Source organism: Neolamprologus multifasciatus, chromosome 9, assembly GCF_963576455.1.
Source record: "Neolamprologus multifasciatus chromosome 9, fNeoMul1.2, whole genome shotgun sequence".
Taxonomy (NCBI): domain Eukaryota; kingdom Metazoa; phylum Chordata; class Actinopteri; order Cichliformes; family Cichlidae; genus Neolamprologus; species Neolamprologus multifasciatus.
Genome location: NC_140447.1, coordinates 25301729 through 25328934, shown reverse-complemented (window position 1 = coordinate 25328934; position 27206 = coordinate 25301729). Strand labels below are relative to the sequence as shown.

The window sequence follows — 27206 nt, the reverse complement described above, 5'->3', positions numbered from 1 at the left end:
TGTTAGTTGTCTAACATGTCTAAATGTTTGCTCTGCTTTTTTATGATTAAAAATTACTTTGGAAGGGGTTTTTTTCTCATTGTTTTACATTTTCAATTTTCAATAATTGCTTTTACTTCTAGTATTTTTCTCAACTCAAGAAAAACTTGAAAATTTATTTCTGGTGTGAAATCTCTCGTGTGACACTCCAAAGCTGTAGCAACTTCTCTAATGAGGCAGGATCAGATAAATGCTTAATAACATGCTGGTTTGGCTAACATTAAGGTCGTTTCTGTGACAGAAAAGGCAGCCCTGCATTTTATTATGAATGCAGCCACTGTTAGTTTGGCAGTCCATTCATGATTAATATTAATAGATCTACTTTAGAACAGTTACGATCCGTGACAAGGTTATTCTTCCATATCTGGCTCACCACACATAAGGCTGGGGTCTATTTGCCTTGCGCTGGGACTGGTCACTCCCCAGTATTTGGCGTTCCAGCCAATCACAGTGCCGTCCTCGCAGGGCCCATGAGCACCCAAGTCTGCCCACATGCGGAACAAGTACAGCTCCACATTTCCGAGATTAGGTCCTGGGGGTGGATCTCTGGGACGACAGCCCATCCACAGAGAGCCGTAGGAGGGGATGGCCTGAGCGATGACGGTCCTCTCTGCTATAATGTCCCCATCAACCTGGAACAATTAAAAAAGTTAGATGTTTCTATGTCTGTCTTTATTGTTTTTCTTCTTCTAGTTTTTGCTCACATTTGAAGGCAGGCAAACTAAAAAAAAACTAGACCAAATTTAGTCACATAACAATAACTATACCGATTTTATCGATCTTTTTTCATTTATCCGATTCAGGGTCATGGGGGGGCGTTGCCTATCCCAGCTGTCACTGGGCGAGAGGCAGAGTACACCCTGTAGAGGTTGCCAAAGTGTTGCCAGGCTAACAGAGAGACAGACAACCATTCATGCTCACATTCATGCCTATGGTCAATTTACTATCCTCATTAACCTAACCACATGCATATTCTGATGGACTACAAGTCTATCCATTCAAGAGACCTAAAGATCCTAAAGATGAAGCTGAAGCACACTGAGGACATCCACACTAGTGGCCAGCAAAACACACAGTAGGTAAAATGTAAGGCAAAGCAGCACTGAGTTGCATTTTAAACTTAGACCAAGTAGATTGTTCACTAATATACATGGCTGGCTTGCCAAGTAAAGTCTTTATTTGGAAAAGAAATGCTATCAGAAAGAGAAATGATGGCCAACATGTAAATTTATAAGATCAAGTTGTAATAAAGTAATGTTATCCTTTAAATTTCTCTGACAAAGTTTAAAAAGAATTTTATCTTCCACAGGCTTAACCTGCTATTTATGGTTTTATAAAACTATCACAGTGTATCTACAAAAAAAAGTACTGAGACAGCAAGGGAATGCAGTCTTTAGCATTACCTGGCCTGCCTAAAACAACCAAGCTAATACATATTTCCCTTAGGAGTCCTTTGGAATCTATTTTCATACCACTGTGAGGGCTAAACATAGACTCAGCAACTCAACTTCTTGCAAAACTGTAACTGTGTTTGTCTAAACAGTACCTGCCATTTTTGTTTTGTATTTTATTTCAAATTCCACTCATTATGTGCAGTGTCTTTGCAAGTTTCAGTTATGTAACAGTTTTTCTCTTTTTTTACAAACACTGTTTGTTTTGGGTTTGTGCTAACATGGGAAAATTGTTGTTTTGACTTTTGTGCTGCTTCTTATTGTAACTACTAAATAAATTACACACATATACATACAAATACATCAATTTGTAATAATATTGGGTGTTTTTACAATCTTGCATTGTTACTTTTTATGCAAGTAAAATATCTGAATGCTTTGTCAAACACTTTTCAGTGTTACCTTCAGACTAAAAGTGTTGGCCTTTATATCCCTCCTTAGACACACTCTGTGCCAATGCGTTGGGGACAGCTGGAGAGGAAATCGGTGTCGCACTCCTAGTAGCCATCCATATAGTGCTCTTTCATCTCCCTCCAGGCCTAACTCGGGCCGAGGTGCGAAGGCTGAGCGGTAAGAGAAGGCCACCCAAGCACCAGGGAGGACCACACGAATGTCCACACATATGGTCATCTCATAAAGGAGGGGCACGGCTGTCGTGTCCTGCAGGGTCCAGTGGTCTTTACAACCATTTAATACTGCTTTAGTGTCTCCCAGGAAATTGCCAAGTGCTGCAAATGGGTAAAAGAAATCCAGACAAAAAGTTTTAATTGCACTTCGACACAGTGGAGACAGATAAAATCTCAGTGGTGGCTTAGAGCCAAATAAAATAGCACACTTAATTTGAAGTTAAGTCAGCAATATGTTATGGTGTAAAATATTCCATTAAATAAAAATCAGTATTTCCTTTTTTTTGTCTTTATTACCTGTAGGAGCAGCTCTCAGCAACACAAGCAAGATGGTGAGGAGAAAATAAGGTTTCCATCTCCACCTCCCCTCTAAGCAAAGGTCAAACATCCTCCTGGAAATAAGAGGCAACACACTCCACAGTCAGTTATTCATCCGTTTCTCTCTTTTTATTTTGTTTTGCAAATTTCTACATGTCAATCATGTTATTCAAAGTAAATTTTCAAACTTTTTTTTAAACAAGAACAACTTGCGTGCCAGCTTCCTCTTACTGTACTTATGTAATACACCTCGTCTGTGTCTCTCTAAATGTAGATTCGTGTCAGTTTTTGTTTCAGTTGTGGGATTACATTCAACTTCTCCTTTCCTCTCCTCGTAAACTGACACGATCTTGTATTCTATGTGCCTTTGTGTGCACTGAAAGGTTGACAATGGGGCAAGGGTGGACACATAGAGATTGGGTTGCACCTTACTAGATTCACGCCTTTAAAAGAACCGAGTAGGTTATATTTGTGTGAGTCATTTTGTGGCTAAATTTCAGTTCATGCTTGTAAAATTTAGAAAGAGCACAATATTATACATATATATGTATACATATATATATACATATACATATATATATATATATATGTATATGTATATATATATACATATACATATAGATATAGATATATATATAGACAGAAAACAATAACTAAAAGAATGTTAAATCAATTTTTTACTATCAACCTAAACTTCATTGACTCAACATTGGATTCTGACATTAATTCTTGGTCATTTTTACACCTCGGTTGATATTAAAACAATACTGAGATGATGATCAACTAAAGATCAAAAGGACGTGAATGTTTAAAAAATTACTTAAAATACTTCAGCATAATATCATTTATTTATCTAATGTTATGGTAAATAATGTAATGATGTTGATTAAAACATTTTGACTGTTGCATTAAACACTGGGCTTTAACATATAAATGACAACAGACAACTTGATATCATTTTAAAAAAAATATTTAATTTATTGAATCACATTAGTTTAAAATACTTTTCGGTGAATTCACTCGTGCAGTGAATGATGTCCTGCCTCGGTCTGGACTGTAATTGTGAACTGCCTGTAGATAAAGGAGAACTTTCAGTCTGTCACTTCCTCCATTTGTTGAGTCGCCCAATCTACACCAGAAAACAAAACCAAAAACTGAATAAAGCAAATGGAAAAAAATAAGGAACTTTCTGCAGATTTGATGTTTTCTACTCAAGATATCGCTATCTTTCTCTAATTCATCTTAGCTAACATAATTTGATCATCTAAGTAATCAGTTACATTAGCAAGCTAATTTCAACTGATGACCTTTTTGACAGTCAAACATCTAGAATATGTATCACTGTGGTGAGTGTTCAGCAATATTTTTATATAAATATAACTGGTTACGAACAGATTTGGTAAAATTGAAATATTAGAAAATAAGTGAATGCTTACCTGATGTATTCTCTGTGGTTCAGTGATATTGAACCATAAATCCATGATTTTTAAATATCATATCCCGGTCAACTATAAATCAGTGACTACTGAAGAAATGGGGTGGACCACTGTAAAAGAGGGGTGCGATGGAATTGTCCAAGTAATAATAGCTTTAATTTCCCACTCAACTATAAATCAATGGCCTTTCAATATAATTTCCCAGTGAACTATAAATCCACCTTTATTAAGTGGGTTAGTATTTTTGCATTGATTCAACATTTATTTAGCATTGAGATTTCAATCTTGACCATAATGATGATTCAGATGAAAAATCAAAATTAATTCAATCTGATCAATCAATCTGCAAAATTATCTAATATTAGTGATGTGTGTCTCCTCACATAAAAAAAAGGCATATTCTTTGTATTCATAATAAAAAACAATCATTTTTGAATCTTTAATAAAAATCTAAATAGAAGTATTTTCCCCCAAACATAATATAAAATCAAATCATTCTGAGGTACATGCAGTGTAGACAAGACAAGAGAACATTTAAGTGAAGAATAACTGATAGAAAATGACTGAGCGAATTTGCAAAACAAACTATCATCTTACATAATTCTTCTTTTTCAAGTCATACACAGGTTTTATTCTCAAATCTTTCCAACGCCTGTAGTTTTGAAATGTGCCATCTGCCTCATCAGCACTTAATGCTCAATGATAATTGCTCAGTATGCTCAAAAAGTACAAATCTTTACCTGTACATGAAAAGCTTTATGTAGTAATTGAAAATTTAAGTAATACAACTGCATCCCAGCCTTTCAGAGATACAAGAGAAGGGTTTACATTCATTACCGGCCATTATTAATTATATATGTATTATATATAAATTTTTTATTTATGTATTTTTTTGTTTCACACATGGTACAGCAATAATTCATTTCCTATACACAACCTCCCTTTCAATTAAAGTGACACTGTTTCCAAGCATGAAACAGTGTTACTTTAATTGAAAATGTTAATTACTTGACAATTACTTGATCTACTTGACCGTAGATTTATTTGAGTGGAATAACAAATAACATTGGAAAACCTGCCCCAACATTTATCCAAAGTCAGGTAGCGATGTCGTTGTTACCCATTATTTATCTGAAAATATACACTGTCATCATTTCTGTTAGGCTGTTTCATCCAGTCACCTAACTATTACTACAAATTACTGCCTAATGATTGCTAAAGCAAAGGGAGACATTGATTTTCGCAAAAACCTCATTTCTAATTTGAAAATATATTTTCTTTGTTGGTGAAAATAGGCTGACGAGACACTTTTCTTTTCCTTCTTTAGATAATAGTAAATATTGTTAGTGATTTTGCACTTTCTTCTAGTGTAGCCACTCTTTTTATTATTGCAACCATCATAACAAATGTTCCCTTATATTAACGGTTATTATCTTCCTTAAAACTAACCCAAACTTTTGTGCTTGATGTGCATTTTGAAAACCCATTGACGTTATGGGCATGTTAGATAAAAATATGTATAAATATGTATAGATATATATTAGACAAAAGCAACTATGAGTGAGTTATTCCTTTAAAATTCCAGACTCGGCCTCAGTGGCTAAAGACAAGCAGCTACATGTTTCCAGTAAAACGTCTGTAATCAATTCACAAAAGTAAGTCATTACGCTTTACTGTGTTTCATTATAACAAGAATCTGATTAAATAAAAGTTAATCTACAGGGTTTGCTGCATGAAATATGCAGAATGTCAACTGGAGTGTCTGAATAAATTATACATGTAGATGGAGCACAAATAAAATCATCATCACTTTTTTTTTTGTTCTGAAGACTGGCAACAGCACTATTCCTTGCTTAACCCCTGCTTTTTCCCACATTCTGGCTTTCCTTGAAATCAAAACATGACACATTCTTCTCATCTTTCATTTAAGAATTTACAGTGCTGTTTTTCATATTGTGTGCATCCTTTACAAGCGTTACACAGGGTATTTTACATTATATTTTTGATTAATTAAATAAGTTTTTTGAACTTTAAATGGCTTACCTGATGCTTCCCAAAAGCATCTGTAGAGTCTTTTTATGCTTGTGCGCAATTATATATGTATCCTAGCGTCCTGTGGAGACTTGTCCTCTTCATTCTGCTCTGTGTCTTCCTTATTCCCATATTCTCATTCATCCATCTTTCATAAGTCCAAAAATTGCCACAGTTACCGTCTATTTCACAACTTGTTGTTTCTCTTTCCTTTCTGTCCTCAGTTTCTCTTTGCTGTTCCAGTAGCAACCTGTTTCTCACACAGGAGCATCATCTCTGGCATCAGATGGCATAGTTTGCAGGTGTGTTTGTGTTTCAGTATGTGCGTGTGCTAAGGTGCATTCAGGAAATCAGAAATTCTGAAATGCAAGGTCTGCCTCTGGGACGTAATAGACACAATTTTGACACACCCCCACAGAGGAGGGAAGTTCTATCTATCTTTCTGTCTAGTTCTTTGTCTCTGCGTGACTCTTGGGTAACAGCTGGGAATACAGGATATGGGGTCAGACAGTTCCTGCAAAGAGTATTATCCTTTATCTGGTATGTGTGTGTTTGTGTGTTTCTGTGCACGAAAACATGTTTCTATTTGCCAATGCTAAGTGTGTGAGGTGAGCAAAAAATTGCAACAACAGTCAAAAATTGTATGCTGGGCAGGTTGGCAAACCGGTCAAACATCTCTCTCTCACACACACACACACACACAATGATGGCGGGGCTTTGAATTTGAGCACTGGCATCTGGCGTCAGCCGTAAAATGAATCCAAACAAGACAAGAGCAGCCTCGGGGCGACACCGTTCTTCAAATCTCAGTGTGTTCTTTCCTTGTCTGCAGTGTGAGGAGGAATCTGCTGTAACACAGCTACCCGTTGACCACAGGAGGGCAATGAAGATATCGACAATTTTATTTTCCACAGTGGATCAAGTGTCAGCTTTTGTTCATTTTTACTGACCGGTAACGAAACAGTATCGGATCAGTGAAGCAGAGCATAACTGCAGCGTGCTGCTGCTCGTGTTCAGTGACGCGGCATTTTTAGGTTACTTGCAAACGTGAGTGTGAGCACAGACTTCAGGCTTGAGTAAATCTGAATTCCACCAGCAAGCTCTTCTGTTTTCAACTTCTGCTACACTTAATCAATTCAATTTCTTTACCTCTTCAAAGACAACACATGCTCATACCTGGAAGATCACCTGAGCTGCTCAATAATGAGCCTGCTTCTGGGCAATGTTTTAGCAAATATTCAAACTCCAACTCCGCTGCTTTTCTAGGTAGTTGCTATAATTTGTATTCAGCCAAGGTAATCAATGTTATATCATGGTAAAAATGTACCTTTTATTGTTGGATGCAAACAACCATAAAATAAAACTGTTTGAGAATGAATCTGATGATTAAAAAGAAGGATGCAAGCCAGCAGAAGATGATTCATCATAAAAACTATTTGGGATTTTTGCCTTAATAATTTAATTTTAAATATACTGAACAAACTATTAGAAGCTCCTGACTGCAATAGAGGCATGGATGCACAAAGAAGTAACAAGATGACTTCAACACTGAAGAAAACAAGAACGTTTAATTATTCTCTAGTAATATCAGTGTCTAAGCTGATTTTTTTTGTCTTTATTCCGTGTTAATGAAAGTATTTGGAAGTGTAAGTGATATGGAAAGATGCAAATATGTGTTTTGTGTCTGTGTCATGGAATTTGACTGGTCTTGAATACAGTTGAACATAAACTTTGCATCATGTTTCTCTCCCACACTCCGGAGAAACTTTGCGTGTTGTTCTGCTGAATGTTCTCAGCCCTTTCCTGTAATTTTGCAATCTTAGTGCAAAATTCAATTGTAGTGTCAGCACCATCTGATCTGAATTTGATGTGACATTACACGTTTCACCTTCCACCCACAACATAGCAACTCCACCTTTATGCAAGTGATGAATATCATTGATCATGTGAGGCATCAGAGAATTCAGCCAACGTCCAAAAACAACATATTTATGCTTAAATGTTCATAATACTAAGTCAAAAGTCATCTCCTGCCTCGCGGTTAAATTACCTACATTATTCTCTATGTTGGAGGATATATAATGATAATATCATATTCCCGTGTTTGTCTCCAGTAGCAGGCTACAGTCAGCAGTGAGACACACCCATGTCTTGTTTCAGATATACCTGAATGCTCTGGAAAATCTCCCTCGCTGAGAGCCTTCCACCTATAGATAATTTACTTAGCATTAGTCTCACAGAGTTGGTCATGAAGCAGAAATACCAAATTGACTTAATTAACTTATATTCTTGAATTGAATTTAGTCCTTATCTTTGCTTCTAGGTTAGTACTTTTTGATTTTACAGGTATTGTTGCAGAGTCAAACTATGCTGATAGCTCCAGCTGGCAAGCTTTTTGTGTGAGAGTCAATAAACGTATGCAAGTTCAGTAAATATGATAGATGCAAACTTCATTTAATCCACATGTTTGACTTTCATCTTTGGCTGTAAAGTTTTGTAATTCTGTCTTGCAAAGTTGCAGCCCTATCATTTTAACTAATCTGCCTATTGAAAAACCAACTTTGTGATGGAAGCCCCTACAGTTTGTGTCTCCAGGCCCATTTTGCACACTCACACATACCCTCACCCTTGAAGACAATACCAGCCAGTCTACTGCAACAGGCACTGAAGGAACGGAAGATGTTTTATGGCTGATAGCTCGACAACAAAGCTTTGCCCAGAGGCTGGAAGATAAAATTAGGGCAGGGTATACGGTGTCTGAACTGTTTGAGTCTTAGTGAAAGAGTGTGGTGGAAAATCAAATAAACAATGTTAGAAACCTAGTTAACTACAGGACTAATGAATACTGAAGTTTAATCCTCAGCTCCGCTGTTTTAACAGTGAATTTAACAGCATCACAGGGCGGCTCTGTCCAGCATTTTGGTGTGAATGAAAAACCTGAAGTCTTTTAACTGATGTCTCAATAATTTTATATTATAAAACATTTACAGACACCTTGAACTGCTGATTTACTCTACATAGGTGCTACCTACAGCCCATTATTTTATACCTAACACAAAACTCCACAGCTCCTACACTGGCCTACTTTACTTGTGAAACTAAACAGCAACAGCAGCAGTAAACTGCATTTGGACTGACAGCACAAGTGAGCGTAGGAGGTGTTGGCGACCTAATAGAGCCCAGTGTGTTTCTACCCTGAGGGCTCAGTCTTAAAGTTAAATCAAATGCTGTGAGTTTTGTTTTATTTCAGCAGCTTTTAAACACTATACAGTTTATTATTTTTTATTTCAGTATTAGGGCGGCATCAAAGACACACCGTTTTCTAAGAAAAAGCAGTTCACATTTTTCTGGTATTTCAACCGAGCAAGCAGCACATCAACACGCTTTCAGCATTGATTATTTTTAGAAGGAACACCATCCAGCTCTGTGCGTAAGTGGGACGCTTTACAAAAGATGACGCAGCCATCACAGCTAATGATCCCTCCAGCTTGCGCTCTTGCGAAGGCCAATTGGCAGTGTTCACAGGTGGGAAGCCGGGTTTCGTTGTCTTACTGATGGCTGTGGCACCTGCACAGAGCCTTAACAATACTTTCATTCAGGCAATTATCAGAGAGGATCACGCTTTAACAATAGCAGGTACTCCTACACCCAGAAGTTCAGCTACATCTGTGACTTAAGGAGTAAAACACAAAGAGGCTGTTTCCCTTCAGGAAAGGGGGTTAACAGGATAGAATAATGCTTTGATCCAAACTTGTCAGAAAACACCAGATGAGCATTAGTTTAGGTGCTGACTAAATTCTTCATCCCCGAGGGGTCGAGCACATGAAGTAAGTAAAGCTTGTTTCGAGGATTTATTCAGTTCTATTTTATTTAATTTATTCCGCAACAACAGTCACCTCAAGGGGCTTTATATAGAATGGTAAAGACGGTACAATAGAGCAAGATTACAGGAAGGTTGAGGATTTTGTCTGTGCACATTTGATAGCTGGCTGACTAATGCTTTCTGACATTTTCTGACAATAGATGCTTCTTGATGACTACTTAATGTCATTGCCGGTGTCTCAATTGCATAATTGTAATAAAAAGAGAGCGAAATGATTGGTATTGGATTTGACCTTTCAAGTTATACACTTTTACACTCTGAGCCTCCACTTGATGACAGCTTTACAAAAAAGAAAGTCAGTTTTATGAACTTTTGTCTATTCGTTTGTCATCCGTTTCAAAGCCCTATTAAAATTCATTTTGCCCAAATGTAACATTTTTGACCCATTTACTGTAGACCTATTATGCTTTGTCTTTTAATAAACAATATATGCATACTACATATACTACTAATATACATTCATGTGAAAAGAAAAGGTTTGCAGTCTTGTGAAAAACCTTATGATTCAATAGGAAGCATAGGAATTAAGAGGGTAATGTGCAGCCAGGGGCTGGTAATCAAATATACTTCAATGACTGATCATCATGTGGAACAATGTTCTTTGAGCAGATAACACCAAAGCAAAGCTTTTTAGTCATAATTCACACTGCCACATTTGGCAACTGGAAAAAAAAAAGACTTAACAAGTATGACTTGTTCAGAAATGTTGCCAAAAGAAAGTCTCTTCTCTCTACAAAGAACATAACAGCATCTGAACAAATCACAAGATTTCTGGAACTACTGTATGGCTTTTGAGACAGACACGACCAAAAAAGACATGATAAGCCACAATTCACACTTCCATGTTTTGAGAAAGCCAAACACAGCATATCAGCACAAACACATCTTACCAACTGTCAAGCACAGTGGTGGAGTGGTGATGGTTTGGGTTTGTTTTGCAGTCACTCAGTCAGCCATGAACTGTCTATACCAAAGTATTCTACTACTTCCACTTCAGGCTTGAGGACAATGGTCCCAAACACAACAGTAAATCTACAACAACAGAATCATCCAGACTTTAAACTGATTGTAAAGCTGCATTGGGACCATAGGAGAGCTGTGCTTAAACAAATACCTGCAAGCTTCAATGAACTGAAGCAACATTGTAAAGAAAAGTGGGTCACAATTCCTCCATAACTATGTCAGAGACTGATAAAGTCATACAAAAAACAATTGATTGATGACTGCATATTAAAACCCCTTTTTTCACATGACTATATATGTTATACTGTTACAATGGTTGATGCTTAAGTTAAACGAGGCCAAACTCTAAAATAATGAGGTCAGTGTACAAGTGATCCTGATGTGCCACAAGCTCCGTCTTCAGCTGCTAATAGTGTTTCAGACTTTCATTTAAACTCCTTGATCTGTATGATGTCTGTAATCTTGGAGATTGCCTTTCCCTCTAGTTAATATTTCTTTTATGATTTTATATTATGCACTTTTATGCTCATTTAAATTCTTGTTTGCTCTGTACCTGTTGCTTTCCTATGTATCAGTGACAGCTACCTGCTTGCATACTTAGTACTTGCTTTGGTCCTATTTCTATTATCCTCCTCCTATTCTCTATGTTACTTGTTAAGCACCTTGGCATACCCTTGGTTTTTAGGTGTGCTTTATAAATAAAGTTTATTATTATTATTATTATTATTATTATTATCCTTTATATGGTTACCCCAGTAACCACTGTTGGGTGTAACGTATTACAAAGTAATGTGATACTGTAATTACATTACGTCTTTCAATAACACACTGATGCAGAGTGTTACTGTACCAAATTCCGTAATTCACTAACCTGCAGTACCAGCAGAGGGAGATGTTTTATTTCAAGCCAACATTAAAATAATCACAGGAAAGCGTTTAAAGAGACATTGCATTCAGTTCATCATAAACACATTTACATGTAACCACATTTTAGCCGCCTAGCTTAATTGTTTGTGACATAGAACAACGCTGGATTGTACTGCTTTAAATATATTATCTTCCTCTTCTGGCACTGCAACTTCTGCATGATTGTCCATTTCATGCTTTGAAGGGGCAAAGCGTGAAATGGACATAGTGGACCAGTGTGTCTATTACATGCTTTGTCATGATATAGGGTTGGTCAAGTATTGAAGTAATATACTGCATTACTTTTAATACATAATTTCTCTTGAGTAATGACCACGGCATTGTGGGCTTACAGCTCCACATGGGCAGCCAGTCAAAAGAACTTGACTTAAATGGAAGGGGATCATACCCAAAATGGCGTGTTGTAGATAAGGGTTGTACAGAGAGGCTGCATTAAAACCCAGAATAAGATAAAATTATTTTGAAAAAGTAGATCATGTGAAGCTACACTAGCAGGAATAGAATTAGAAATTTTGAGCTGAAAATGAGCAAATTAGAGTAAAAAAAAAAAAGAAGAAGAAAAAACTCCCATACAAGGGGACTTTTGTTAAATGCTAATATTTCCACAAGATGATATATTACAAATCACAATGCTAAGATCTTGATTTTTTTATTTTGTCTTTATTTTTCCAGCAATAAAGTAGAAATACTCGAGTCATACAGATGATTGCCTCATGTCACTGTAGTTGTGCAACTTGATATGGTGAACAGACAGCAGTAGCCAAACAAAGTGACTGAATCTAAAGCAAGTTTTGGTGAAAAGTGTGGCACTTCCTTTGTGATTACATCACAACCTGGATTAAATTTAATGTCTCATTAGCTTTTTAGGAAACGCCTCATTCACATGCCACACAGCACTAGCAATAAGCATGTGCACTAGAAACCTGTCTTCCTCTCTTCTCATCCCATGCTCAGACGGTGGTGATCTGGTCGACAACTCTGGTGCTGTCATTCATTTCAACACACTCCACCTCCTGTCTCTGTCCTTCCCCTCCAGGTCCATGGCCCCGGCTCTTGGAGGGGGGCAGGAAGGTGAGGAGTGTGGGCAGGAAAGCCAACGTGTGCAGGGCCGAGCAAGCGGCCGTCAGGGTGAGGCAGCGAAATAGTGTGCGTGTGAGGTTGGAGCGTATGGAGCCAACGGGTACCAGGGCAGCACCGTAACAGATGAGCGTCTGTAAAGAGGGAACACCGTGTCTCTCCAGTGCCACTCTCACCCAGCGAGTCCTGCTTTCACCCCGACCTGCAGCAAAGCCACAGAGGAGGGGGCCGCTGCAGTCTGCTGAGTGCCCCAAAGCTGAAATCAAACATAGCACAGACATGCAATCCAGCTCTACACCCCATAAGGTCATGAAGCCCAGGACGCCAAACTGGACAGAGAGCAGTGTGAGGCCCAGCCACACAGACACCAGGGGCTCCACAACAGCCAGAGAGGAGAGACCCAACAGGAAAAGCACCGCCAGCAGTGAGTGTCTAAGTGGGGAGCTGACTGCTGCAGCATAGCGGTCCAGGTAGACGAAAGAAGGGTTAAAGATTAAGAAGCGGACTCGTGAGGTCAGTGACAGGCGTCGCAGCGTGTCCAGCAGCACTGACATCTCCTCGCGCTTGTTCTCCGTTGTTTTGGCAACCAAGAAGATGCGAGAAGCTGCCACATCAGGCTCTTCGCCCTGGCCGCGCTCTGCAAATATAATGTCATCTGCAAAGTGAGCAAACTGCGGCTCACGGAGAAAGGCGTGGCGCAGCGTGCGGGTGAAATTTTCCCGCGGCTGGCTGGTGGACTGGTTGCGATCTGACAGGTAGTTCAGGTAAGCTTCCAGCCAGCTTATTCTCTGGAAGCCTTTGGCATATTCCAGCAGATCCCGCTGCACTGAGGCATTCCAGTAAGGGGCACTTTCATAAATGTAGAATCCAATCACAGGAGAGTATGAGCTGAAGTAACGCTGCTGGGCTCGGGTGTACAATACTGTTGCGGTGTCCATTGCGACCAGTGCGCTAGGGTCAGAACCCTGGGTCACCTGTTGACGACACAAACATTTTTATTACATGCCACAAATAAAGACTTTATAATTCTGTAAAAGAGTAATCATCAGGTGTCTCACCTGTAGGAATCCCATCAATCCAAAAGAGATGTAAACTAGATACAGCAGAACCACAAAGGGTTTAACATAAGTGTTAGTGATCCAGTCTCCATAGCAACGCCGCACACAGCCCAACAAAAGGTGGGAGTCCTGAGGATGAGGGTCCGTGCTTGCTGTGGAATGTGGGTGAGGGTGAGGGTGTGGGTGAGTGGAGTTAGCAACATGAGCATGTCCACGAACAGCGGGGTTGTTAGTTGTATGCGGGTGAGGGTGTGTGTGCGTGTGAGTAAGGTCAGGGTTTGGTGTGTGAGTGTGACCAATCCCTTGTGGAGGATTCGTCACTTGGGTCTCCTCCTGGTAACGAGTGTACATTAAACACCTGTACCAAGCCGGTTTGGAGTCCAGACGGTCTGGTTTGGGGACTCGCCGGCAGAAGCAGCCATGTCTGTACCCGGTCTCCAGGTAGCCTGTAAACACCAGACAGGAACTGTAGAAGGACAACATGTAAACATAGCTGATGGTAACGGCCAGAGCAGCAGTGCGGCAGAAGAGCCGGACGGCTTCCATGTTGGTGAGCGGGGAGGCGGCCAGGCCCAAGGTCATCAGGTGGATCATGGTGGAGCCAGAGAAACGCAACATAACATCCTCGAAGACGCTTGCAACACGCTCTTTCACATGCTGGTCCTCACGGGTTCGTCTCCACGATGACAGCATCTCGAAGGAGCCGAAGAGCCCATGACCTGAGGACAAATAGAACAGCAATCAGAATTAATCTCGTATTAGACCAAAAAATTTAAAGGAGATTATAACAGTATCACACTTACTTCGCCAAAAAAAATTACTTTAGCAGAACTTTGTTATTTCTGCTCTATTTGGCTTGTTTCTTATATAGAAACTAGAGAGTAAAACTTTAAATATTGTCAGTGATTAAAAACAGTAGTCGGGTATAAACATACAGAAAAAGAAAAGAGATGAGTAAAGAAATGTTCAGTGAATCACAGGACACTGGGAGCTGGTTCCAAAGCTGGCCAGGAAGCTGAAGGCTTTGCTTCACTTTTTCTACATTTAAATATCCCAAGAACCACAAGTAAGCCTCCAATCTGATTAGACTGAGACAATTGCAGATAAAAAGCAAAGCAAGTAAATAATATGTTTTGGGTTTTTTGGTTTTTTTAATCTAAATTACACAAATTAGATTCTAATTATTTATTTAAAATAAATTAACTATTTTAGTTTCGTTATTTATTTAATTCATCTGCTGTAAATGATGTCTCTTGACTTATCTGAAGAACCTTCACAGTTCACCAGAAGATACTTAGCTCTCTGTTTTCCAAACTCCAACCTCTTTGTTTTTAATTCATGGTTCCCTTAGCAGAAAACCAAGGTAATTTACTGGGATGCTAGACATCACCTGTATTAAAGACAAATATTTTCTTGTAACTAGGCTTAAAAATTAAAGCTCCTCTCTTCTTTACAAGGGGTCAAAACCATATAAGAACCTCCCAGGGATTTGTGTCTCCTCCCAATCTCAAACTGGGGATCTTTCAGCCTTGTTGCTTCAGTTTATTCATTTCATCAAATCCCAGTGTTGCACAAGGTAGTGCAATAGTGCTTCTGAATATTCCCTCTTTGTATGAGGTCACACCAAAAATCCCATTTGAAGTGGAGATACATGAAATGAGAGATGTAAGACACTGTGAAAATGCTGTTTTCTTTTGATTGTAATATGCCCAACGTGAGAAATACCAGAAGCGCCATTGCCCCTGCAGTAGCAAACACACCTTAGAGCCATTAGGCCTAACAATAAAGAGACTAATAGTCTTAAAACAATAGCACGATTTTCACATGATAAGTGAAAGGAATGAATCATTGTCGATTCACTAAAGCAAATTAGTGCCCATTTCTATGAATTTGTGCTTGTCCAGTCTCACGTGCTGCGCATACACATTGATTTAGGTGCAGCAGATGGTTTTTAAGGGTTTTTTTCCTTCTGTGGTTGCCATAGCATCCGTGAGTCACCAGTAACACATGTACACCCTACCGCTACCACCATCACCCCCCTCTCCAGTGACCTCAGCATGGCGAAACACTTAACACCTAAGCAGAGGCGCATTGTACCGACACTTGAGGCGTGGGCGTGGAGTACAGAGAAAGTCTGCAGATCTGCGATGTGTGAGAGGGAATTACACAGAGGATGATGGAGAAAAGAGGTGCAGAGGTTAATGTTGCAGAGACAAGATGAGAGCAAAAAAGAGAGGCTGGAGACAGCACTTGTGCAACAATATTTACCAGCATGAGACAGGCACACAAGCAGACACACACATATATATAGAAGCACTTAGAGGAACATAGAAGGATGTTTCTTTTTCCTGAAACTATGTCTGCCCTTGATACGACTACTGTGTTGCAAAATGGTTTTTTTTTTTTCAGATATTGAAAAGTCTTTGTCAGTTTGTGAACTATGGCAAAAATGGAGCAAAAAGGCAGAAGAAAATCTTAACAAGCGATCTGAACAAGTGAAGTATTGTTGCTGATGATCCTTGGGGGATATAATGTATGCATGTAGAGTTTTGTTTGGAAGTTTACTTACACTCATCATAGTCATGAATGTTATGTTGATTTTCAAATCCTAAGAATTTAAAACATGAGAATTGGGTGCATAATTTTGGGTTGGTGTTGGATTTTCTCTAATCCACGCAGGGAAAAAAGTATACATACAGGCTCAGATATATGCATGCACGTTTTAATCTTTAAATAAGTGCTACTGCAGATTCTTCAGTGTCTTTTAACCTTCTTTTAGCCAAAGCTTATTAACTTCTCATTAGTGATTATGATTTACCACAACTGGTAGTTTCTCTTTGTCAGCATGATGAATGATTTGACCAATAGTCAAAACAATAGGGAAGTCCAAGGATCTCAGTGAAGATCTAAGAAGGAGAACTGTAGATCTGCATAAATTGCCAAGGTCCCTTTGAGACACGGAGAAACAACTGAAGATTTCAAAATAATCAGCTCCAGCAATTGTAGGTAACGACAAGTTAGTTGGATTTATCAACACTTTCCCAAGATCTAGAAGAAGATGTAAATTGTTACCCCCAGATGAGAGGAAACTGGTTGTTGTTCAGGAACAATCAGGAACCACCAAGACTCAAGCCTGCCATGGCTGCTGGACATCCGTGTCACTGACCACAGTGAAGCACGTTGTCACGCTCCTGGGACGGTGACCCAATGTTTTTCGTTTTGTATTATTTATCCTTGATTTCATGATTTGTCTTTGCTAGTCTCTTGGTTTTGGTTTCTGTCTCAAGTATTCCTAACTCCTTAGTTCTTTAGTATTTTCTATGGTAAGTGGTATGTCATCCAGATATGGGTCAGGGCTGGTGCAGATGCCACTGTTTATGTGATAGCATGCCACATCTGGCCCGATTGTGGTTTGGTTTATGTGGCCCAGGCTCATAGAAAACAGGTCTTCCCCGGATCCGGTATCAAGCTGGCACTTCTGACTGACTGGTGTCATGGCAGGGTGTATGTCAACCAGATGTGGGCCAGGTCTGTAAATGATGGCACTATTTATGTTCCTATTCTCCTATTTTAGTTAAAAGATCCAAATGCTATGTTACAATACTATACTGCTATGGTAGCCAATGTTTCAAATACAGGCTTGACAGGTTTGTGAGTGTACACATTTCGATCCCTGGCTCCTCCAGTCTGAATGAATGAATGTAGTTAGGAAGCACTCAGTTTAGAGAAAGTGTGTGATTGAGTGAATGTGGCATGTTGTTTAGAGCACTTCAAGTAATCCGGGAGAGTAGAAAAGTGCTATATAAGAATCAGTCCATTCACTGTCTGAACAGAGTTTCATCATGTTACTTTTGCACTGTTATGTTCCGGCACATGTTGTTATTACATGGCTTGATTAAGGTACACATTAGGCTGACATCTGGGGCCAGAGCTGAAACTGTTCTGGGCCAGCACAGGGCCAGCAGTGTGTCTGCAACTGGCCCGTGGCTGCACATGGCTCACATACCGCAAAAAATGATGGCCCTTTGGCCAGATCAGGTTTGCACAGAACCACCAGTGTGTCTGCAACTGGCCTTGTGCTGGCCCATGTGTGGATTACCTCTGGCAAACCTGATCTGGGCCACCAAAGGGCTGTCATTTTTTGCGGTATGTGGGCCATGTGTAAGCACATTGTGTGGGCCAGATCCGGGCCATACCAATTTTGCCATGTGGGTAGGTTCTGGTTCCGTGTTTCGTGTATTTTAGTCCTGTCTTCCCCTGCTTGATGTCACATTGTACCCTCTAGAGTCTGTGTTTCCTTGCTTCTAGTTTTATGTTTTGTTTCCTGCATTTGGTGTTCATGTTTTTCCAGCAAATAAAGCTGCATTTGGGTCCTTCCTTCTGGCTGCCACAAAGTGAACCATGACACAACTTTTACATCACCATGGACTAAGAGGTTACCAAAAAGGAAGAAGCCCTTGCTCCAAAATGTAGACCTTCAACCTCAACTAAAACTTTCAGCCGCTTATATGGACAAGCCAAATGTTTTATAGTCAAATGAGACATACAGTGGGGCACCCGTGATAATTTTCATGATTTTCTTTCATAAATCATTGGTTGTTTGGATTAGCAATTTCATTTAAATATATCATATAGCAGATGAACGCAATGATATTTGAGAAGTGAAATGAAATTTATAGGATTCACAGAAAGTGTGCAATAGTTACTTAAACTAAATTAGGCAGGTGCATAAATTTGGGCACCCCAACAGAAAAATTACATCAACATTTAGTAGATCCTCCTTTTCAGAAGTAACAGCCTCCAAACACTTCCTATAGCTTCCAATGAGAGTCTGGATTCTGATTGAAGGTGTTTTCGACCTTTCGCTTTTACAAAACATCTCCAGTTCAGTCAGGTTTGATGGTTTCCGAGCATAGACAGCCCGCTTTAAGTTGCATCATAGATTTTCAATAATATTCAGGTCTGGGGACTGAGATGGCCATTCCAGAACGTTGTACTTGTTCCTCTGCATGAAGGCCTAAGTAGATTTTGAGCAGTGTTTACGGTCATTGTCGTGTTGAAATATCCAGCCCCGGCCCAACTTCAACTTTGTGACTGATTCTTGAGAACAATGCTCAAGAATCTGCTGATACTGACTGGAATCCATGCAACCCTCAACTTTAACAAGATCAATTTTAGTTTCATCAGTCCACAGCACCTTATTCCAAAATTAAGCTTGCTTGTCCAAATGTGCTTTAGCATACCTCAAACAACTCTGTTTGTGGCATGTGCACGGAAATGGCTTCTTCTGCATTACTCTCCCATACAGCATCTCCTTGTGCAAAGTGCGCTTAATAGTTGAATGATGCACAGTGACACCATCTGCAGTAAGATGATGTTGCAGGTCTTTGGAGCTGGTCTGTGGGTTGACTATGATTGTTCTCACCATCCTTTGCCTCTGCTTATCTAAGATTTTCCTTGACCTGTCACTTCCGGCCTTAACTAGAACTGTGCCTGTGGTCTTCCATTTCCTCAATATGTTCCTCACAGTGGAAACTGACAGCTGAAATCTCTGAGATCGCTTTTTCTATAGTTCTCCAAAACCATGATGTTGAACAATCTTTGTTTTCAGGTGTTTAAGAGTTGTTTTGAGGCTCCCATGTAGTCACTCTTGAGATAAGACGCAAAGAGGAGAAAAACTTGCAAATGGCCACCCTAAATACTCCTCATGACTGGATTCACCTGTGTATGTAGATCAAGGGTCAATGAGCTTACCAAACAAATTTCATGTTCCAAAAATTGGTGCTAAAGGTATTCTAATCAATAAAACGACAAGGGTGTCCAAATTTATACACCTGCCTAATTTAGCTTAAGTAACTATTGCAAACTTTCTGTGCTTCATTTCACTTCTCAAATATCATTATGTTCATCTGATATATTTAACCCTTTAAGACCTACCATAGAACCCAGTCCGCCAGAGCTTATCTTTATATTTTTACATGCTGTAGTGCCATTTTTGGGAGCATTTCAAGTTGCTATACATCAATACAACCGTTATAGCCCAAACTTTAATAATATGTATTCATTAAGTGCATAATAACTACACAAATTACAAAAAAGTGCAATAAGCTACCAAAAGATTTTAAATCGTTTTTGGTTTATTACATATATATATATATATATACACACACACATACACATACATATATACATATATATATATATATACACACACACACACACACACACACACATATTATATATATATATATATATATATATATATATATATATACATACATACACACATATATATTTCTAGTTAGAGAATTTTAAGAGGTTTATCCCTCAAAACTGTAAACACAAAAAAGTTGCACAAAATATTTTCCAACAACAGGAAATTTATTTTGAGTGTCTTCATAGTTTTATTTTTGAGATGCACCAATTTTTATATACTGTAGGAAAAAGGGGGAAAAATATTATAATGCAAATTTGCAAAAAAACAGCATGTGCATCAAAATAAACTATTTCCAGCAGTGCCATTTGAGTTCTAAGCATCCCAGAAACGATACAGAAAGTCATAAAGTCAAACATGACTTTTAAAAACACCAGCGTAGAAAGTAGAAAGTGTTATGAACAGCTAATTGGATCGCCAAAGCGTGTTTCTGGAATATTATGTTTTTGTTGCTGCAAGTGCTTTTTATGCAGTTTTTGCAAAGCTATATGTGGAAGGAAACTGTGACCTAGGACAAGCTGATGGCATAACATGTAAGTACAACTCTTCCGGTTTCATATGCAAAACGGAGCGTGCCCGCTCCGACCGGTTTTAAAGGGTAAAATGAAATTGCGGATCCAAACAACCAATGATTTATGAAGGAAAATCATGAAAATTATCAGAGGTGCCCAAACTTTTGCATACCACCGTAAATTAAGCTATTTGGCCACAATGAAAACAGGAATTCGGAATTATTCGGAGGCGTAAAGGTTGAGGCTTATAAACCTAAGAGCACTGCTAGCTATTAAGCATGGTGGTGGGAACATCATGTTCTAGGGCTGTTTTGCTGGGAGTGATACTGGTACATTGTAGAATGTGGATGGAATAATGAAGCAGGAGGATTACCTGCAAATTTTTCATATCAACAGCTATATGGTTGAACCTTTGACACAACTGGATGTTCCAACTGGACAATGACCCCAAACACATATCTAAACTGGCTTTGAAATTGATAAATCAGGCTAATGGTAAGCTTCTAAAATTGCCTCCCGCAAAGCGCTGAGCTCAACCCTATTGAAAATCTGTGGGTTACACTAAAAATTAGGGGAAACCTAATTTACATGAACTCCACCAATTCTGCCAAGAAAAGTAGTCAAATATCCAGCGAGTACTATGCCTGAAGCTTGTTGGTGGCTACTAAAAGCATCTGGTCAAGATGCAACTTGCTAAGAGTCATTTAGTCAAATATTTGTGGGAGTCTATGTATGTATTTGAGCATTTATGTACGGTCAATTATTGGACAAAATCCGAACTAACCAAACAAATGTATGCTGTACTGTCATTCCACACTGGAAAAAGAACCGCTCAAATGAATAAATAATAAAATGTGTAAAATTTTCCTGAAGCTCAGGGAGGCATTTTTTTTATATCTGCCAACTGTCTAAATAAATATGTGAAAAATACACAACTTACAATACTGTAAAACAAATAAAGGTAAGAGATTATCTCATGAGATGATTTTATGACATTCTCTTAAAAACTAAATGATCCATTAACTTGATTTTTACATATCAATTAATGTGGACTGACTGAATGTGGGGATGATTGTTTTAGTTAAATTACAAAATAAAAATAAATATGGGGAATTTAAGAGCAGCTTGGTTTTACGAGTTTTCCTGTGAAACAGCAATCATTTCTTTATGACTTTATTAGTCTCCGACATCATTGTGGAGTAATTTATGTCCACTTTTCTCTGCAACAATGCTTCAGTTTATTCGCTCTGGCAGCTCTCTTAATGTTCTGCCACAGCTTTTCATTAAGGTTGAGGTCTGGATGTTGAATGGACTACTGCAACACCTTCATTCTTTTCTTTTTCAGCTATTCTGCTTGGGATCATTGCCCTGGTGCAGGGGTGGCAAACTCCAGACCTCGAGAGCCGGTGTCCTGCAGGTTTTAGATGTGTCCGTGATCCATCACAGCTGATTTAAATAGCTAAATTACCTCCTCAACATTTCTTGAAGTTCTCCAGAGGCCTGGTAATGAACTAATCATTTGATTCAGGTGTGTTGACCCAGGGTGATATCTAATACCTGCAGGACACCAGAGTTGGCCACCCCTGCCCTGGTGCTTGACCAAGTTTGCGCTTGCACTGATGACCTCACATTTGACTCCAGACTTTCCATTTGCTGGAAAACAGATGAGTTCATGGTCAACTGCAAAACCAGGTCAAATCACCATACTATGCTTGACAGTTGATATGAAATATTTGTCCTACTTGTACTGTACTACTTTTTCCCTGCATTTTTGTCTGTAAAATAAACAAAACTTTCAACATAGCTGCAGTTATAGTATGCACAGTAGGCCAATAGTGGTGTCTTGTACTGTGTGAAGGCAGGAATTGTGGAGCCAAAGTATAGACTTACAGAGGTAAAAAGGTACACTCAACACTAGTGATGTGACGTTCTGTATCGAGGCTTCGAAGCGTGTGTCGAGTAATTGAGGGGACGTTTCCGCGAAGCGCGTAACGAGGCTTGCTTCATTTATGGGAGGAGCTGAAAATGATGACGTCCGAAGCCTCGCTGCCCGGCTGTACCACGTGACTGGTTCATGAAGCGGTTCAAACTTTGCCGCGAGATATGACAGCGATATGAACCCCTCAGACTTCATTCAGAAATGTAGGTGTTTGATGGAGAGTTGCGGTTAGTGAGAGTTAGAGACAGTTTGGAGAGAGTTTGGAGGTTTATGAGAGTGAGGAGAGAAAGTCAGGAGAGAATGGAGCCAGCTAAGAAGAGGAGGATGTCCTCCCCTGTGTGGGAACATTTTGATTTTATTCCTCCCAACAAGTTATGTAAATTTCTACAGAAGATGTATTTTCATAATACTGATGGTGCAATAAAACATATGTTAAGCTGTCTTTACTTTTGTACAAGGTGAAGTGTTTGCTATGTGCCAGGGAGCTGGGATATAACAACAACACCTCATCCATGCTTAGGCACTACAGAGCTTTGCATGAGAATAGGGGGAACACCGATTGTGGAGCAAGACCAGGTGAACCATCAAATGCCATGATAATATAGCATGCAGTAATGTTACTAAATGATATAACAATATTATACAATGCAATAAGTGACGTGTGTGATATTTATATTTGTGCTTTGTTTTTGTTGTCTTTCCTCAGGAGAACAATCTCAAATAGATGAAGACCTGGTTAGCATGGTGATTGAGGACTCCCAGCCATTTAGCATTGTGGAGGACTAAGGATTTAAAAGATTTGTTAAATCATTAAATCCTAGCTATGTTCTCCCCACTAAAAAGGTCATAAAAGCAGTGAAAATTTAGTTTTTACAGAATAAAATGTGGGCAGGACTGAGGCTCAAAGCCTCAGTGTGTAGCTGTCCATACCTGAACGTTACAAAAGCACAACCACTGTCCACACCCCAACCACACCTCACCTCACAGTAAATGATCATTTCCATTTTAAGCATTTCCAAATGATCATTTTCCATACTGCCAGCATAAATATACACAGTATACTGCCATCACTACAATATACATGTTTTACACACTCCTTTTGTTGTTGACATTTACAGGCTGTGTGCAAAAGGCCACACTCTTCAAATTCATGCCAACTAATATTTTTACGTCCAGTAGGTGTCCTACTAGAGCAAATGAAGCTTCAAGAAGCTTTGCACTGGGGTGAACCAATTGGATGAAAAGCTTCAGTGCTTCATGAAGCTTCATCTGCCCATCACTACTCAACACTGACTTATTGCTAAACACAACAAAATAACAAAACAGACTAGCAGACAGAACACACAGTATGAAACTAGAGAAATAGCAACACAGACCAAGGAAAAAGCAGGGTTTAAATACACAGAGGCAGCAATCAGGGAATGGGAGACAGGAGGGAAACACAGCTGGGACAAATCAAGCCTAATGAGACAAGGGAAGCAAAACTAAAAACACTGACATGTGACACGGACTTTCAAAGTAAAACAGGAAACATAACACAGAGACTGTATTATGAGAGCTGTATCCAGATTAACAAGGGGATACAGCTGATAGGGGAAACAGAGCAACTATTGAACACAGACAGAAACCAGAAGACTAAAAACTCTAACATTGAACCCAAAATATTAGAAATGATAAATAATGACAAAATCAAAGTTCAGTAATCATGCAAAACTTCAGCTTCCCAAGTACCCTAACAAGTGGTCAACAAATATATCAGTCAAACTCTTCTATAAAATGCCTGAAATTTTCCTAGAGCTCTAGGAAACATTCTTGTGCATCTGACCAACTGTTCAAACATGAAAAATCCTTAGCTGAAACAGAAGAAAGCCTGAAATTAAGTCATGAGAAAAATACAACTGTGATATTTTCTATAAAAAATGACTAAAATGGTCCATCAGTTATCAGTCTCTCTCCCCCCCCCCCCCTCCAAATTAATTCACATGGTGATTGGGTCACCAGAATCATTTGGATTACTGTATTTACTTTCTGCGTTTCTGTTAAAAATCTCAATTTTAAACAAGCAGGAAGCTTGCACTTGTCACACTGATGTATGTGCACTGCGCCGTTTCTGTTAGGCAGAACTCCCCAAAGCTCCACAACGGAGGTGAAAAGTGCAAAGTTAGCAACACCCACAGAGCCACAGCAGTGACAATAATGGCAGGCTGAAGCAGACCAGAATTATCCTTTACCGTTAACAATTTACCCTCGTTGCTACACAATCACACACCTGGTGAGTTAATGGCCCAAAGTCATTATCCCATCAATGTGCAACTTTTTAAATTAGCGAGCACAATGTGAAACATCTCTTGTGATTGATTTCAAAAGAGAAAGACACAAATCTCTGTCATTTTTCAGATATTACAAAAATACAGCATTCTTCCTTAATCCAAATCCAATCTTTCCCTGTAACAAAGCTTTCTCTCTCGGCTCACGCTGTCCTCCCACCTTTTTCTGTCTGCCCACTTGCATTCTGAGAAGATCCTTCTCCCTGCTTGCCTGTCTTCCTTCTAACTACAGTTTAACTTCATTTTCTGCTAAGAGAATCCTTATCTCAGCCTGCATTTGGAGTGATATTTCATATTTCATCCTCTCTGTCTGTTTCCCTGCACTTTCTGTTCACTCTGCAGTTGTTCTAAGCCTGACAGCAGCCTTTCCTCGCCCACTTTCTCTTTGTTCCTTCTCTATAACTTATCCCTGCCCAACCAAATAAACGAATTTACTTAATTAATTTAGTGCCAAATGCAACACAAATGAATGCTCAAACACTGATACAACTTTATGGGCCCTTTCCACATGCAAGGTGCTGCATAATTAGGAATGCAGAGGCAATCCAATTACGCAGCTGAAATAGTCACTGATCAGTAGCAGAGGTTTGTTAAACTGCTGATTGATTTTTTTTCACTTTAGGAAATACACAGTAGGTTAAATACTACTGTGCAACCCCATTTACAACAATGTTATGAATGCATGTGGAAAAGTCATCACCAAATCAAAAATATGCTTGTATGTCTTTAATATTTCCAGTTAAACAAAATGTCTGTTAATATTAGTAGTTGTTTTTAGCAATACCCCAAAGAAGTATTTATCCTTAAATTATATACATACATATATATATATATATATATATATATATATATATATATATATATATATATATATATATGTTATATACAACGTGACACACACATATATAATTACATTGATACCCAAGTTTTATACTACCTGTAAATCAGCATTTTCACTGGCTTCCAAAATCAATTGCATGTTGAGGCTGCCCCCTTAATCAAACTTAAGCTCTCTGGACACTTACAGAGGGTTATAAATTGCACTGAAATGTTTTTCCTTCCATCACTAGAATGTGACATTTTTATTGATATTTTATATAACCACCTTATTACATTAAGCAGTATTGTTGCACAAGCAGTTTTAAAAGTGTCTTCATTTCACCTGTACTAAATTTGATGTGACATAAACAAAGCACAGCAATGCCTCTTCACAGAATATAAACTTAAAAATATAAACCCCGCCTTTCGCCCCGTGACAGCTGGGATAGGCTCCTGGCCCCCCACAACCCTGAAAAAGGATAAGTGGAAGCGAATGGATGGCTACCATTTTATTCCTTGAAACTAGTCCTAAGTGCAGGGTAGATCTTACTGAGAAACAAAGGACAACTGTGCACTTTTGCAGGGACTTCTCAATAACACGGCAGGCTCACCCTAAAGCAAACCATATTTTATGATCCTTCTACAGACTAATTGATACCATAATTTAGACAACAGACATCTTGTAATAAACAAGACTTGAAACGCTAATGCACTAATCAGGAAAGTGTTCACGGTGATCGCATATCAAGTGAACAGTAGGGTTATTTTCCTGTACTGACTTCTATGCAACCAGACTTGTTTCTGCAAAAAGAGGGGGCACCTCCTGCTGGCCATTAAAAAAACTGAAGGCTTAAGGCATGGGCTTCAGTTTGAAGATCTGGAAGATAGTCTGTGAACAATGTTATATACAACGTGACTAAACTGTTATTACATATGTGTGTATGTATCTGTGTGTGGCTTTGTCAGAACCGGGGTTAGGGTATAGCAGTCTGTCATGACTGGTTGGGGTGAGTAGAAAAGAAGAGAGCAGAGGGAAAGACACACAAAAGACACACTCTGTAAGAGAGCCAGAGTTTATTAACAACTAATGATTGAAAGCAAAGTGGTGAATAAAGACATATATGGTGAGTTAAGTTAATGTTGTTAAAGTCAGAGGTCTTGTTGGCATGTAAAATAACTTCCTGCTCCATCTCACAACTCATTCAAGACTCTGCTTCAGCTGCAACTTAAAACTTTTTTGAACCTTTAGTTTTAGTTTTTGCCACTTGTCAAAAAACATGTTGTTGTTACCATCATCCTCTCTATCAGTAAGTCAAGTTCATGCCTAACCACTTGTCGGTCATTTTGAAGACCTGTCTACTCTGAAATGGCATTCAGCCTGAGGCAGACATCTGAAAAATCTATTACAACAGGTACTGAAAAAGCAGGCTGCGAGGTACAGGCAAGCAAACTGCAAAGCAAAAGCAATGCCAATGTTCTGTGCGGCTCCCACCTGCCATGGATTAGCATCAGTTACTCTTTGAAAACGTCCTATACATAAAGGTCAGTTCCAGATAAATGGGAAAATTATTTCATAAACACCTAAA

The 27206-nt window shown here is 38.9% G+C and overlaps 2 protein-coding genes across 3 annotated transcripts in view; both read right to left on the bottom strand.

The window, feature by feature from the left end:
* The window catches only part of adgrg2a (adhesion G protein-coupled receptor G2a), a 33164-nt gene extending 26627 nt beyond the window's left edge, over nucleotides 1-6537 (bottom strand). The window contains exons 1-4 of the mRNA XM_085173271.1: nucleotides 5914-6537; nucleotides 2414-2508; nucleotides 1893-2218; nucleotides 413-671 (exon numbers count right to left, since the gene is read on the bottom strand). Of these exons, the coding sequence (XP_085029397.1) occupies nucleotides 413-671; nucleotides 1893-2218; nucleotides 2414-2508; nucleotides 5914-5933 (700 nt within the window). The 5' untranslated portion in view covers nucleotides 5934-6537. The remainder of the gene's footprint in view (nucleotides 1-412; nucleotides 672-1892; nucleotides 2219-2413; nucleotides 2509-5913) is intronic.
* Nucleotides 6538-12308: 5771 nt separating this feature from the next.
* ptchd1 (patched domain containing 1) overlaps nucleotides 12309-27206 on the bottom strand; it is a 28325-nt gene continuing 13427 nt past the window's right edge. For both annotated transcript variants that reach the window (XM_085173278.1, XM_085173279.1), the window contains 2 exons: nucleotides 13810-14528; nucleotides 12309-13725 (listed from right to left, as the gene is read on the bottom strand). In XM_085173278.1, coding sequence (XP_085029404.1) covers nucleotides 12625-13725; nucleotides 13810-14528 — 1820 coding nt within the window. In that variant the 3' untranslated portion in view covers nucleotides 12309-12624. The remainder of the gene's footprint in view (nucleotides 13726-13809; nucleotides 14529-27206) is intronic.